Raw genomic sequence first — 15,781 nt, forward strand, 5'->3', positions numbered from 1 at the left:
CTGTCCTTATTAAAGGGAATATAATAGTTGTGTAATATAACCTTTGTATTTATCACAATAATGATGTCAGTCAGAGATAAATCTGTTTGTTTCCACGTGTCAGTGACAATGACAAACCCTGTGCTGCTGTTGTGGGGGTTTTTCTAGTTTTGTCCACACAGATCACTCTCACATTTTAGATTGCTGTTTCAATTTAACAATCTGCTGGAAGGAAATGAAGTGCTCAGTGACTTACTGCTGCACACAAGTAAAGATGACAAATGGAAAGGATTAAATCAAGCGGGTCTTTGGAAGGCGACAGCGGAGAAAAAAAAGAAAGAAAAAGACTTTCAGGAGGTCTTTAAATTATTCTAACAACTCCATCAAGCTGATCTCTGCAGTAAGCAGACTTCACAGCTGAGTGCATTTGCTGATCGTGGCCACAGGAAGAAAAAAACGATCCTGCACACTGTATCTCTGTAATTAAACCGTTGTCCCAGATGTACACTCTGAAGTCTATTGCAAGCGCAGGATTTCTATTAAGCAGGTGATTTCAATTCAGCTGAGGAGCGGTCTGGGACTCGCAGCATGAGACAGGAGGAAATGAATCGGAGCTGTGTAAGCACAGGGCGTTCGCTGCCACTGAAGGGCTTTTAAATGACTCTTAAAGGGAGTGAAGCAGCCCGGGGTTAAAACAGTACGCCTCTCAGGAGGTCACCGGGAGGTTTTAGGGTTGCATGAGGAGAAGTAGTCAGAGAGAAGGAGGTCACTGCCCGGGCCTGTGTGACTGACCTGCAACCAAAGAGCGAGAGGTAACCAGCGGAATGCCGATGGAGCTGCACGCACAGGCAGGATGCAATGACCTGAAACAGAAACTTAATATTTTCTTACATCGTTCAATGAATAAAAGCAAACAAAGACACAGAGACATGCTGCTACTGCAAAGCTTTTATTGAAGAGAAAAAAACAACAGTTGACTACATGACCCTTCCAAAAACTGAGAGCAGATGAGACGCTCTGCCTGAACATCACAGGGTTAAGCTCAGGCGAGTCTCACACTGTTTGAGATGCTGCTGCTGCTGCTGCTGCTGCAGCCTGATGGAAACATCCACTGTATGGAGGATATATGGACCCCAGACTAAGGGATCTACTTTATGTACTTTGGTAAAGATGAGTAAACATGTGAGCAGGGCAAACCACACAACAACAGTAAAGTGATTCAATACTGCTCCGACAAAGGCACTTTGACAAACATTGGCAGAACAAAGACAGTAGACAACACAAATACTCTGAGCAAATAGATATCATTGAACTGTCTTTTCTTTATATTTGAAGCTTCAATGTGTGTTTGAAGATTTAAGCTTCAACAAAGACGGAAGACGTCAACACAGATTGTCTATAAAGAAAATGTAAACAGGGGAGTTTAATACAGATTTTATGGCACATTAACAACCTACAGTCAGAGAGGTTTAACTCGCACTCCCATGGTACACTTTGTAAAAACGTGCTAATAAGCCAATTATTAAACAATATACGTTTGAACACTTTATGGACATTTCTTAGAAATCTGAAAAGCTAGGACCTTGTAACACTCTTCATATAAACTGTTGAAATGTAAAGAGTGAAAATGAGATGCTGGCTCTAATAGAAGAAATAAATACATTCTGAAACGTGCTCAAAGCTGCTGAATGCTCCCAGTTGGTTTGGGTTTATTTACCGACACTAATCGGGTAGGTTGAATTCTCACTTATTGTGATTTTATTGGAAGCATGTTAGCAACCATTAGCTTATTTAGACGTAGAGCTGTCAGCAAACATTAGCTTTCTTTTTGAGTTGTTGCAAAATTCCCTCTCCTTTTAGCTCTATCTTAAAGCAGATGTATACTGTACGACTTCAGACCCATTTGACCTGATTTTTAAATCGGGAATAATTTCAGCCCATTGCGCGTCATTAGCCATAGAGTACACCTGTGTGTGTGTTTGAGTGTTGCATATGAGACCAATAAAATACACAGATCTATTGCCAATCGTGAATGCTCCGTCCTGATTTAACTCTTACAGTGAGCACACAAATCTCGAGCTTTGGTCGTGCGTTGTAAACGATTCAGTCGTACAGTGTGAGCTGACATTCCACCACAAACATGAGGCTTATATAGTATATGGTGGGGTTTAGTTTGCACAATCATGATGGAAATATCTGGTTTTTAGTTGCAAAATATAATCGCCATGGATGGTCAAAAGGTTTGTAGCTTTAAATGACCTCCAATCTTGTGCAAAGGTAACATGTAAAAAGTAATAATGCAGCACTGGTCTTTTTAATAATCAGTCAAAACGTCTTTTATTGGGTTAAAACATTGACTTATATTCACAGGCATGCACATGGTTTGAAAATATACTGAACACTTATCATTTCTTTGTGTTGACTGTTTTATATGTCAGATAAAATGAATGTTTGATTGTTTACTGTTCTTTTTACACATCACCCCACAGAGCGTCTGATTTGTCTGATGCCAACTCATTTCATGAACATGTTGATATTTGTGGCTCACAGTTACTGTACACTTCTTCCTCACACTGTCACTGATTCACTTGAACACAGCACAGGAATGATTCAGCTGCAGAGAGTTCACGCCTCAGAGCACAGCAAATGTTCCTGCTACATATTGCTGCAGTATTGCAATGAAATGTTTTCCTGTAGAGCGAGAACCAGAGGCGGATCTGAATAATGGATACCGTTTTGGCTTCAGAAAACTTGTGGACTACTGAAGGAAAACAACAAAACACAAAGGTCCTCACATCAACTTCCTAAGCTAGTACGGTAATGTTGTGTTTAGAGAAAATCTGTGATGAAAAGTTCAGGAGTTATCATTTTAAATGAGCATAACTGCACTGTTTTTATTCCAAAACGACTTTCAAAATGTAGGTCTCTGACCGTTTAACTGCAGAAATCTTTTTTGTGTGTTTTCTTTGGTAGAAGTTAGATTCTGCTTTCTGATTGGGAAAGCATGTCAGAAAGCCCTGCATGGACCTTTAACAGGCAGCCATGAGACGCTAATGCTAACGCCTGATCAACAACATCCCTGTGAGCTGAAACCTAGCAACACATGTGACATACTGATCTATAAGGTGGGTTGCTTCACAAAGAGCAGTTATCACACCACTCACTGAATCTAAGTCGAATTGATGGATCCAAATATATACATTTAAGTATAGTGATAACAACAAGACCAACACATGTAATCTGTGACTCTAGAGATGCACGGATTGAACTGTTTTTGACTCCTGCAGCTTGACCTTTGTTAAAAATGATAGTAATGATAGTTTGCAATAAATTAACAAGGACTCAGAAGATGTTACATTCTGATATTAGCTCTGTGACACTTTTTTAAAACTGGTATTTAAGATGTTTGTCATGTCCTGGAAAAGATTTAAATGAGTGCATTTACATGGACATGAGTATCCCGGTTAAGAGCCTTGTCCCGGTTTGGATCATATTCGGGATATGGTGTTTACTCGGACAGAGAGGAACATGGTTATACTCATTGTGGGCTTGGTACTATTAAATACCAACTTTACAGAAAGACAGAAGTCAGTTTCTTTGTTGGTCTTTAATGTTCACTGTATTATGCAGAATACACTTTACCATGTTTTTTAAACACAAATATGTGCATGTCTACAAACCCCCGACTTATGAGAAAAGTCTGTCTTTTCCCTGCTCCAATTTTCAGAAAATGTGTGCTCAAACAGGCAGTTTGGAGATATCCCCTTTGTGACATCACAAAGGTCAGTAACCCCTACCCCCGGTGGGTGACACTCCCACAGCTAGGTGTTTGTTCTGACCTCTGAGTCTGCCTTCTCACCGTAAACCATCGGGCAAGGTGCAAGAAAGCCTGAGCCACCCAAGCCTTTCTAGAGGGGGCGTGGTCAGACACAGCTCATTTACATTTAAAGGTACAGAAACAGAAACAGCCTGTTCTGAGCAGGGCTGAAATAAAGGGGTTTATAGGCATGATCAAATACAGGAATGGAGAGACATGTTTTGGGGAGCTCTGAGACTTATTTAAACTTGTTAAAAATAGGATATTATATGACCTTTAAGTAAGAACAGCTGCTTCGTCAGCCTGTGCAGGTAGTCGGCATCTGTTAGAAACTAGGATAAGGCGTACACATGCCACAGTAACACATTTTCTATAGGTTCTTTAGGTGGCAAAATTGGGTTAATTAAAATCAGGATGGGGCAAAAAATCCAGATCAAAACCGAGATACTCAAGTCCATGTGAACACTCAATGACTCCCTCTGAACTTGGGGATGAAAATGTAGTTTCTTCTCTCCATGGGATAAGATCTAACTAGTAGTTGAGGGTCGTCACTATGTTCATGTTGTTTGTTGTCACATTCAGTGCCCATCTGAGACCATAAACTCCTATCAACATCTGCAAACAGTCCCTCACAGCTTCTCGTTAGGAGAGGAAATGTTAAAATATGGGGATCACAAAGCACAGTGCTAACATTCAGTTGGAACTTAAAACACATTACATTTTCTTTCAAGGAGAGCACTTGGCAGTTTTGACTTTAATCAGCTTTTACCTCTTGTTGGTTTTTGACCTTCAATGATGAACTTCGTGTCTACAAAATTTTTAATTAAATGTGAGTTGCTTTAACCTCCCAGAGGACCGGCTGTGCAGAGCTGTTACAGATCGTTGTGGAGTATAAAACGCTGTTTCAAATTTTAAAAAGGTAAAAACACTTAAGTTGTAGAATTTGTGTCCTGGCAAAGGTCTGTTGAATGTCAAAACACTTTTCACTGAAATTAGTTAATTGGCTTATTGGCACAGTTTCTTACATGGTGTTGCCATGGTTTCAAAACATTAAACGACATCATGAATACTCTGATGTTAGCAGACAAACTGATTAGAAGGCACAGCACAAAGAGGGTTTTGTTGCTTTGTTTATAAAAATCACTTCCTGACATTTTAACACTTTCACCTCTCAGAGTGTCAGGAAACAGTGAAGAGAAGTCAATCCTATAAAAGTGTTGATTGCTTTGTTCATAAAATCATCATCAACATGCTCAAGACATCTGCCACGGAGGCTTGGGAAATACTTTGTCTTAATTCATGAGGATGGCAATAAACCAAATCATCAAAGTGTAAACCAAAAATAAGCGAACAAGAACTCATTTATGAAACCATCTATCTTCTGTTTAAAGGTACACTGTGGAGCTTTCTCATTCATGTTGTGTTTACGTTCTCTGTAGACTTAAAGAGGCACACAATACATTGGTTTTTTTTAAAGACTAGTCTTTGAGGGGTCTTGTGTTTGTTGTTGATATGTTTCTCTTTGCAGTCTTTTTACACCTTGTTCTAGCTCCTTGTGTCATTTTGTTTGTCTTTGTTGTTTGTTTTGTGTCTCTTCAAATATATTTGATGTAATTTAATGATAGATATTAATCTTTTTGCTTGTCTTAATGTCAATTGTGTTCATTCTTATGGTTGTTTCTGTGTCTTTGCTGTTGGTTTGGAGAACATTGACAAAGTTTTGCTTCACTTTCTGATAGTAGTGTGTTTCTTTGTTGTTGTCTTGCATGACTCGATGGAGCAACATTTGGTGACTACCATGACCTCTGTATAAAAGGTCAAGGCTCCTGTACAAGCTTCAAATGGGACCTGTTCATAAAAACAAGATTACAATAAAAACATTGCTCCACAGTGCCTCCGGTGTTCAAAAACTCCACAAGGTACCTTTAATTCACAACCCTAAAAATCTTAATGGCTGGTCAAGTTATTGTAATGAAAAAATAAAACAAATCAAAAAGGTCAAACTACTTTAAAAAAAACTCTTGGATGGAACAAATAAAATCATCATCATCATCGTCATCATCGTCGTCATCATTTTTGGGAAACTCTTCCGGTCCCTTCTTCCTCCAAAACTCAAACTTTGAACAAACACTAAAACTAAAAGACAAATGTCGGTGGTACAATCAATACTGACAAACAGCACAGTCACAGAGTACCAACAGAACCGTTCTGATGAAAGAAGTTACTATAAGGACACTTATGTTGAATCTGTACAGGTAAAATATTTCCTTATTCATAAAATTTCTTATAAAGTGTCGATGCAATTAATATTAAAAATTGCATAGCCATCTGAAATCTGTAATCTCTACCAAACTGCTTCAACTACGATCACTAATTTAATCTATGTCATGTTAAACGAGGAGAAGAGATATATAAATATATATGCTCAAATACTTTAAAATTCAACTCAAATACGAAGCTGTATCTATGAATGGAATGACAGGATTGTGCCGTTCAGGCCACCAAAGAAAAAAAAAGTATCGTGTGCATAAAAACATTTGAATGGAAAGTATAAAGAAAGTGTTATGTTGGAGAGGAAGTGCATTCAACAGCTGTGCATGTGTTGCTCCTGTGGTCCGTTTACTTTAGTTGCAGACAGTAAATGTGGCAGTTAAAATCTAAATCTTTGGTGTTCAGTTAGCGGAGCTGGTGTCGTGATAATGAGCTTGATTGTGTCATTTTATCCACATATCTGTACCGTCAGCTCATTGTGAGAAACACTGAGGAGTAAAATGAATGTTCAATGATCATAGTTTTTCTAAATACTGCTCACACACACACACACACACACACACACACACATCTTTATGTGTTCACCTGCAGGGCAGAAGCGTCAAACATTTCAAATGTATTTATGGGCTGTTTGAGATGAAGCAGTCGGGGGGAAACATCTAGGCTCGAATGCACGAGCAGCCTGGCTACAAGATGCTGGTGTCAGATGATTGTGAATATGATAACACTGAGTGAGGATCTATTTGAACGATTACTGAGGTTGGATTTAAGCAGTTTCTTATCATTTTGAGACATTTTGTATTTACATACTCATTGAGACGTTATGAGGAGTGTATGAAAACACTGATGCAGCACGGAGCTAAAAGATGGGTATGCAATCCAAATCCAATACAGACGGGCAAATTATAGAAATGTTTGATTATGATTTGATCATGATAGTTTCTGATAGACATTAATTTGCTTTTGTTTAGCTTTAGTAGCAAAAGAATAATAAGTATCACTGTCTGGAGTTGATTCTTAGCTAGAGTGTTAGCTTAGCAGACAAAATGTGGCTCATTCAGCTAGCTAACATAAGTTACTACTTGCTGTGTTGTTGTTTACTTTAGTGTTTTTATAATTATCTGTCCATACAGATGTCCATTACACACACAACATCACTCATCTTTGTTCAGGAACACATATCCAACCTTTACGCTTAGCTTAGCATCAAGACTGGAAAGAGGCTAATCTGTCCAAAGATAGCAAACGCTGTGCACTCGCTCCTCCAACACTCAGTTAGTTACAGAAGCTCTCAGCAGTGATACATCCATACTACTAAGACTGTCATACGATTCATAAAAAAACAAACACATTTCAATAGTGAATTTGTAATCGAATGTTTGCAAAGCCTTCTTTTTTATGCTTATATTTTGAAATGTGTCAGTGACTTAAGCTAAAGTTACTTTACTTCCTGTTTGGATACAAACCTGATTAAATAAGGAACTTTTGAAGTTACAATATTAACTTAACCACGGAAAAAGGAACTGGTTATGGATAAAGGAAATAAAAACAGTTAAAGGTAATGTTAAAAAGTCAAATGTTTGATATCACAAGGTGGATATCACTTCTGACTGGGAAATACTTTAAGTGAAATGAGACATTTTAAAGCGCAGTGTTGCCATTCTTTTGGCATCACTGTATCTACAGGGAGATACTGCTCACCTAAAGGGACAAATAGCACGTGATTAATGCGGGGGAAAAAAAGAATGATTATTTCAGACCTTCATTGTGATTAACACCGTAACGCTGACAGCCCTCATCTAAAGTTTGATTTTAATCTGTTTCTGTTAAATAAATGTAAGGATTAATGTCTGCTGAAAGCTTCTGTTCTTCTTCACACATTTTGTCTCATATTTAAAAAACATATAAAAACAGATGAAAGCAACACGTTGTGGCTCACACTGACTTCTGTTGTGGATCATTTTTGGGCCAGTAGCATCACATTAGCCCGTGTACAACCATTCAAAGAGAGCCCACATGTAATCAGGGCGCTTTAAAGGTACAGTCAGGTTTTCTAACTTTGGACAGAGACTGTTTTCATGCAGAGAAGCTAACTGGCCCCTAACTGTGAGTTTAATTATTTAACTTTCTCAACATAAAAATGTATCAGCGTGTTTTTTAAATGTTGCGTTATTGTTTTAACCACAGAGTTAAATATGCACAACCTCTTCTGCTGTGATTGTACCGAGTCAATACGTACAGTACATGTTTGCATGTGAAGGTGATCTTCTGTTATTGTAAGTGAAGGTATATTATAAGATAAGCTGAGGAATGCAAGCTTCTGTGTATGGGTATGTTTGCAATAGAAGAAAGAGAGAGAGCGTGTGTTTATCACAGTGGAGGTGACCGGGCAGCGGGTTGTTCAGAGGTCAGTGGTGGCCTTGGCGGTGAGGGCCTGGATGCGGCTGGAGTTACAGTTTTTGCAGAGGACGTGTCCGTCCAGAGGGTAGCAGCCCTGGTTATCCCCCTCTGAGAGCAGAGAGCCACAGTCCTGCAGGACACAGATACTCGGTGAGTCCACACAACACAAACAGAGTGATTCTCCACGCTCACCGATCAGACACATTCACACCCTCGCTGTGCTCACAGCCTGAATGAGACATTTTCTGCTGTTTAAGAACTCAGACAGTGAATGTCAGGAAACAGGCGGCTCCCTGCAGAGAATCCTCTGAGGCTGAACCAAGGTTCAGGTTCGTTACCAGCTTCTGAATCTAGAGAGCCAATGAGTTGTTATGACTGGATAAGTAAGGTACATTTCTCTCAAAACTGCATTTCTGAAAACAGACCCTATTTTCTATTTGTATATATTTTTAGGCTTAAATGACAAATAGCTTTGGCAATGCTCTACAACATGGCTGCAGCTGACAAGCACATGTGAAAAAAGTATGTCCCCTTGCACTGCTTGTTTTCCCCACTGAGGCTCAGATTGTAATTCAAAGTGTCTAACAACTCGATGCTCAGGGTTGCCACAGAGATGCAACTTTTGTTTGAATTTTGAGGCTTTTTGAAACTAAAAGCAGCTGCTGAATGACTGCTTCAAAGCCAGCAGACTCCATTGTTAAAAGCAAGAACTTTAGCTTTTATCTGACACAACACAGTACATTTGTTCAGCATTCATTTAGACCCTAAAATGTGGAAAAGGACAAATAAGCAAACATAAACATAAAATAAGAAAACACAACATGAAATAATATAAGATAGTGATACGTGACATAACATGACTCAAAGTAACTAAACTAAACCCCCCTAAAACAAACTAAATGACCTGAAATCCCCTTTTAGTTTGTTGGTTCTAAATGTTTACAGATGAAACAAACTATTTTTCCAAGAGGGATTATACATGTCTGCTTCTTGTTTACAGATTTAGGATGAAAATATGTCATGTGATTACTTTACGGAGAGGATGTTTTCAATTTATCCATTTCTTTTCTGACTTTGTCTCGTTGAAGTCTCTTTCAAAAATAGGTCCAATGTTCACTGTACATGTGGTCTGTGTTCAAATCTTCTTTGTGGTTTTATGTTTGGTAGAGAAACACTGAAACATGAAGAATCATACTTTATGCCAACCAGACTAAAGTCATGTGCTTCTCAAGGTCTAAGGCAGAAATTAAAGATGGTGTTCAGACTTCAAATTTGAAATATGTATACGTATAAATATTGGGGTTTCTCCTGGAGGAAAATGTCTTTTAATCAACATATAGAGAGTCTAATGAGCATCGTTTTTATGGCTAACTGACTAGAGCGATATTCTTGACATGCAGAGCTACTGAGTCAACTTCAGTGTTGTATAAGTTTGGAAGATTATGACACCAGTATGGGGGATCATTTGAAAAGTGTTGTTGTTTTACTGCTGAATTCATTGACTGATTAAATTCTTGTTTGATAGGGTCTGTTGTTTTTTATTTGTATGGAACTTTTTTTGTGCTGCTGTCTATGCAAAGACTCCGTTGTAATGGAGTATCTCAATGGGAATATTCCTGTTTAAATAAAGCCTAATGAAAAAAAAAAAAAAAAAAAAAAAAATCTGATTCGTCTCAGTTCTGACAACTTTTGTTTCATGTCATGCCCTCACCCCAGGAGCGTGTCTAGACTCACTGGACTGGGGTGGCCCAACTGGAGCGCTGACTTGTGCAGGAGTGGCCTGAAAGTTTGTGTGCACGCAGCTGAATGAGGAGCATCACCATCATAATTTTAAGTTTTTATACAAACATCTGCACACTGAGAACTATGAGTGGCCTGTTTCAACCCAGCCTGAGTAGCGGATTTACACACAAGTCCCACCTCTGGCAAAGAGTATAGCCAATCATAGTTGAGGAATATTGGGGTCGCGCCTGGGGTGGCCAATACGTTTTCAAGGGGGTCCATACCACCCCTGGCCTACTCTCTGGACATGCCCCCCCCCCCACTCCCTCAGTGCTCTGTCTATTTCCTCAACTTCTATCTGGTCATCAGAAAAAAATGATATAATATAACAATATTAAAACCCCTTTTTAATGTAGTCGATACCCTCTGCAGATCATACAGATATTAAATACCATAGTTATTTTTGTATTTATGTACATACAGAGTTCATATTGCTTGCTCTGCTCCGTGATGTTTACTTGAAAAAGCCTGAAGACGATAACTCAATCTAAATGTCTCGATGATAACGTGATATATATCTTTTTTTAAACTCCAACCTTCAGGTTATTTTTGATCTTTACCTGTCCATCAGTCTTTGAGGTATGTGTTCTCTTCACTCTTTTTACAGGTTAATAAGAATAACAAAGCATGTGGACAGATTCTCACACACACACACACACACACACACACACACACACACACACACACACACACACACACACACACACACACACACACACACACACACACACACACACACACACACACACACACACACACACACACACACACACACACACACACACACACACACACACACACACACACACACACACACACGAGAAATGCGTCTCCGTCTTCTCGTCTCCCTGGTGACAATATTCTCCTCTCGTTGAGCTCTTTTTCCGCTGAACTAATCTGCTCTGCTTTCCTTTGACCTTTATGTCTGCCAAACGCTCTGTGTACTCACACCGCCTCAGCTCCTCGACAATGTGACACGTTACTTCTCTTTTAGCCGGGCACGATATGTCTCTGCGCGGCTTATCAGACGGCTAGCTGTGGCTGACAGATCGGTTACCATGTAAGTCTGTGAACTTTGCAGAAGGAGAAATGGAGAGGTATTTCCAGGCAGGTGAGAGAGGGATGATGGAGTCGTCTCGATGGAAAGGTGACTCCGGGGACCTTGTGTAATAACTGACTGTCACCTGGAGCTGTGCAGAATGCTGCATACATACGTCCAAGTATGGAGAGCTCTCATACACTGTACCAGACAAGAAAAACACATAGAGAACGTACCTCACAGCGGTAACACTGCACGTGGAAGTCCCGGTCCAGGGCCACAATACGGACCGTCTCCTCCTGACCTGGCGCCGGCATTATCGGCTCAGAGCACACACAGCAGCGTGGAGCAAACTTCCTGTGAGAGAATCCAGAATAAGAGAAGCTCAGAACAACAGTAAACCCAAAGAGATGTCATTATTAAGACGCTAAGGACTTTCTCCTTATGATGAGCTTTTCTACACTTTTTCATGGAGGTATTTTGAATTTCTTTCAAGAGACCATGATAGAGTACTCTGGTCTCAGTGAGGTATGGGGCCCCTCATAAAAATAGTTTACAAAGGTCTAACAGGGTCAAGTAAACATTATTTTGAGAAGATTTAACAAATGTTTTTTTCAGCCCTCCTCTCTGAATCTCCACATGACCGAACAATAGATCAACTGATGGTTTCAGTTCTCCCTCAAAGTGTCAAAATAGAATCAACAATAAAGAACAATAGTGTTTTTACATTATGAAACCATTACTTCAACTAAAAGGAAGACACTTGACAATTTTCCTGGTTCCTGTTCAAAAAGTAGAATATTTGAGGAAAGGCTATATATATATATATATATATATATATACACATATATTTACAAATATCATAACTGACTGTCAGTGTACCATTTTTTAGAACCAGTGGAATCTGTAATTCTTGAAATGCCTTCAGCAGGAAGAGGTCTGTATAACAATAGGATCTATGAGGATCTGAAAAGCAGCATGAGATCTCAGGTCGTTTCAGGTGAACGAGGGCCAGCCTGGGAACGGGGAGCTGAAGTGAAGTGAGGTGGGGGGTTTGTCGTCGTACAGTTAGGCAGAGAAACAGCTCAGGCCTGGCCGTGACTATTCCTCGACACAAAAGGGCTGCGCTGTTGAAGTCACACTTGTCATGTGGAATTAAACATGGGCAGAGCGCTGCGACTCCACAAAGTGAATGCTGAGCGCTCACACAACGAGAGCCAGCTGTTTACTTCTGTTTCTCTTCTGGTCACTGAGCAGAGGAACATTTCTGGTAAGGTGGCCGTTATGCAATAACTGGATTGTGACACAGTGACAGGAATTTACTCGTTCATTCACGTCTACTGACTCATCTCGTAAGGTCATTGGGCTTGTGGCATTTGGCTGCACTACTTTACCGAAAGGGAAGAACCAAAGATAGAGTATCGATAAGTCGAGCTGGATTTCTAAGGCCAGTTAAACATTTCAGTGCGGTGAGTTTAGCTCGAGGGAGGGCAGACGAACACGCTGTAAACACAACACTTACATAAAATCAGCGTCCACACTTGTTGTGGCTGAAGTGCATGCAAACAGTTACATATTTACACCTCGGGCAGGCACAGAGGAACAATAGCACTGATTTGATATTATGTTTCTTTATTGCACACCATTGGTTAATCAGAGCTGTTACTGGAAACAGCTGCCTGCAGGAAATACGTCGAATGAGAACAATTCAAAGAAAACAATTAAATATGCTAATAAGCTCCTTAAACATTTAACATAAAGTTTTTCACAGTCTGTCAGAGCAGGAACGTTCCTACAAGACGTTCAACGTAACAGGAAGATGCTGTGTGAATGAGGGGGGCCGATGTTTCACCTCAGCATCAGTGATGATGGTTACAGTGCCTGGTCAATGTCTGTTTAAAGGAGGGGGGGAGGGGGAGGGGGACAATGTTTTTTAGGATGTTTCTTTTCATTGTGTGACCCACCATCAGTCTGCAGCTAAATCAAAGAAAAGTAGAAGTTAACTAGGATATCTGGTCAGCAGACTTCATCAACACTCTTCTTTAAACAAACTTCTTGTGGACAGTTTTTCCTGATGTCACTTCAGTTCATTGGTCATCCTTTAGTTGGTGACTTGGTGATTTTATGGCTTTGATTGATTTTCCCTCCTGGCTTGTTTCTTGCTTTGTTTTATTCTGGTAAAGCACTTTGTAACATCAGTTTAGAAAAGCTCTCTATCAATAAAGATTATTATCATTATAATAATAACCATTAACCTACATTTATTCAAAAATGTCAACAAAATCAAGAGACTACGAGGTTTGGAAATGTTACCCTCAAATAATAGGAAGAGATTGATTGACAGATAACAGGACCAGAAAGGAGCTATTGATCAGATGTTAAATTTAACATCACTATTGTTATTAAATGTATATTACAATAAATATTAACATATTTATATTAACTTATGTTCAGCAGATTTATTTATACAGCCTTTATGGAATATTTTTGCATTTTGGACATACCCTAAAACTTCTATGAGGGCTTTTATTTCTTCAGTCTTTGAAATGACGCTGCCTCTATTTGCGACAGGCGTCAATACGAGACAGGCCTTTAATGATTTTCAAACAAAAGAGGGGAAAGTGTAAATTTACTCCAGAGAGAAATGATTTTTTTATTGTGTACAAAATGAGGGTATCAATAAACAATTTCAATTACAAATCATTTGTTTGATCTTGCTTTGTTAGGCAGCATGCAAACCTCCTCTAGGCCTGCACACATAGAAGCATTATTTTGTCTTTCTTTGACAGATGTTGTCGTTCATCTTTACTTTTTTGTGTCGTGCTGCTTTTTCTCCACAAACTGTTTCAACGATTCATGCAAAGGGGCTTCTAGCAGAGAGCTGCTCATATTAGTCAAAACGTGCAGCAACACCAGGCTAGTGAAAGAGACTGGGGCATGGTACACAGGTTTCATGTCTTTGTAGGGTAGATAAGAAAATGTGTTTAGTTTAAAAAATAAATAAAATCAAGGTCAACTCTTTTAACGTATCCAAAGCTTCTTCATAAAACAGGTCCTGTTGATTCAACAACTCTGTAAAAATTGTTAGTCATGCTAACTTAACATTCTTTGTCAGTGTGACGAGAAGTGAGAGTGAATGTTGTGATATTTTGAGTTGATGTCATCTGAACTAATGTAAAGTTGTCTAACACACATCAATGATTTGACTGAAAACAAGTCAAACAGATATATACTTTATGCTACAGTTGATACCCAAAGATAATCTCCACACAGAGTGGCTGTACGGAGCAGTAGTTACTGCTGGCGCCTCACACTCAGACGGTCTTTAGTTTGAGTCCTTCACTGAACACGATTAACTTAAAAATACAAGTTCAGTGAAGTAACAATGACAAGTCTGGCGAGGAAGGTTTTTTCTTTTGAATGAATACAGATTTGTCTTAACTTTTCATCTTAAATTCCCTAAACTCAAACTGAGGCAGCCGGGACGCTCTTTTTTTCATTTCAAATGATGACTGATGAATGATGTTTTTTAAAATGAAGACAACGACACGATGGTCCAATAGCAGTTTGTCTTCAAATTGCTGCAGTTTATGTTCCTGTACTTGGTTGTACGTCTGCACATTTTGTAACTTACAAAGTTACACTGTAAAACTTCAAGTAAGTTGTTGAAATAGTGTGAATAAGATATCTTTTGAAATGATTTTGAGACACTGTAAAAAGAGACGTACTGATTATCATGTGAAAAGTGTTCAGCAAATATTCTGCTCTGCTCTCTGTGTTCACCTCCACAAACTTTAGCTTTTAAATGCTCTGCTATGTTGGTCATGCAAGTCACTAACTTTGTCTGCAATAAGAAGCTGTCCAGGTAATGTACCACAGAGATCTTATACTAAAACACAAAGATGACTTTAAATCACAATGAACCAAAACAAAGAGCTGAAAGGAGCTCAAATGTTATTTAGAGCTGAGAGGAACTTAAAATCCATTTGATACATGTTCATTTCATATCATCATTTAAAATGAATGGCATCTAAACCGACATACTTGTGGAAGTCCTCGATGCAGTGGATGTGGTTGGACGCGTCCACGGTGAACGGGACGCCGTCCAGGCTGCGGCTGCACACCACACAGGTGAAGCAGTGAGGGTGGTAGGCTTTCCCTGTGGCCCGCAGGATGCGCTCCATGATGGGCTTACTGCAGATGGTGCAGGTCTCCAGGGTGTTCTGCAGACACAAACACACAAACCACAGACAGCCACACGATTACACAACAAACCTGATGATGAATGTAGGGATTCTGATGATTCACTCCCAGAGGCCCTTTGAGCACTTGTTTACAATTAGCACTTGTCTGCTGACAAATTCTAATCAGCGTGACAAATTTGGAAAACTTTTTTTCTGATTCTTAACATCCTGCTGCCAGTGTTACACTTCCCATCTGTGCCCGTGCAACAAATAAATCCACACTGAGGACCTTTAGCTGGGCTGTCCTCG

At 39.4% G+C, this 15,781-nt stretch overlaps 1 protein-coding gene across 4 annotated transcripts in view; it reads right to left on the reverse strand.

The window, feature by feature from the left end:
* Positions 1-912: 912 nt before the first annotated feature.
* Positions 913-15,781, reverse strand: part of lpp (LIM domain containing preferred translocation partner in lipoma) — a 182,118-nt gene continuing 167,249 nt past the window's right edge. For all 4 annotated transcript variants that reach the window (XM_061030555.1, XM_061030552.1, XM_061030553.1 and 1 more), the window contains 3 exons: positions 15,333-15,511; positions 11,525-11,645; positions 913-8,597 (listed from right to left, as the gene is read on the reverse strand). In XM_061030555.1, coding sequence (XP_060886538.1) covers positions 8,469-8,597; positions 11,525-11,645; positions 15,333-15,511 — 429 coding nt within the window. In that variant the 3' untranslated portion in view covers positions 913-8,468. The remainder of the gene's footprint in view (positions 8,598-11,524; positions 11,646-15,332; positions 15,512-15,781) is intronic.

This window comes from Labrus mixtus, chromosome 3 (genome assembly GCF_963584025.1).
Source record: "Labrus mixtus chromosome 3, fLabMix1.1, whole genome shotgun sequence".
Lineage (NCBI taxonomy): Eukaryota > Metazoa > Chordata > Actinopteri > Labriformes > Labridae > Labrus > Labrus mixtus.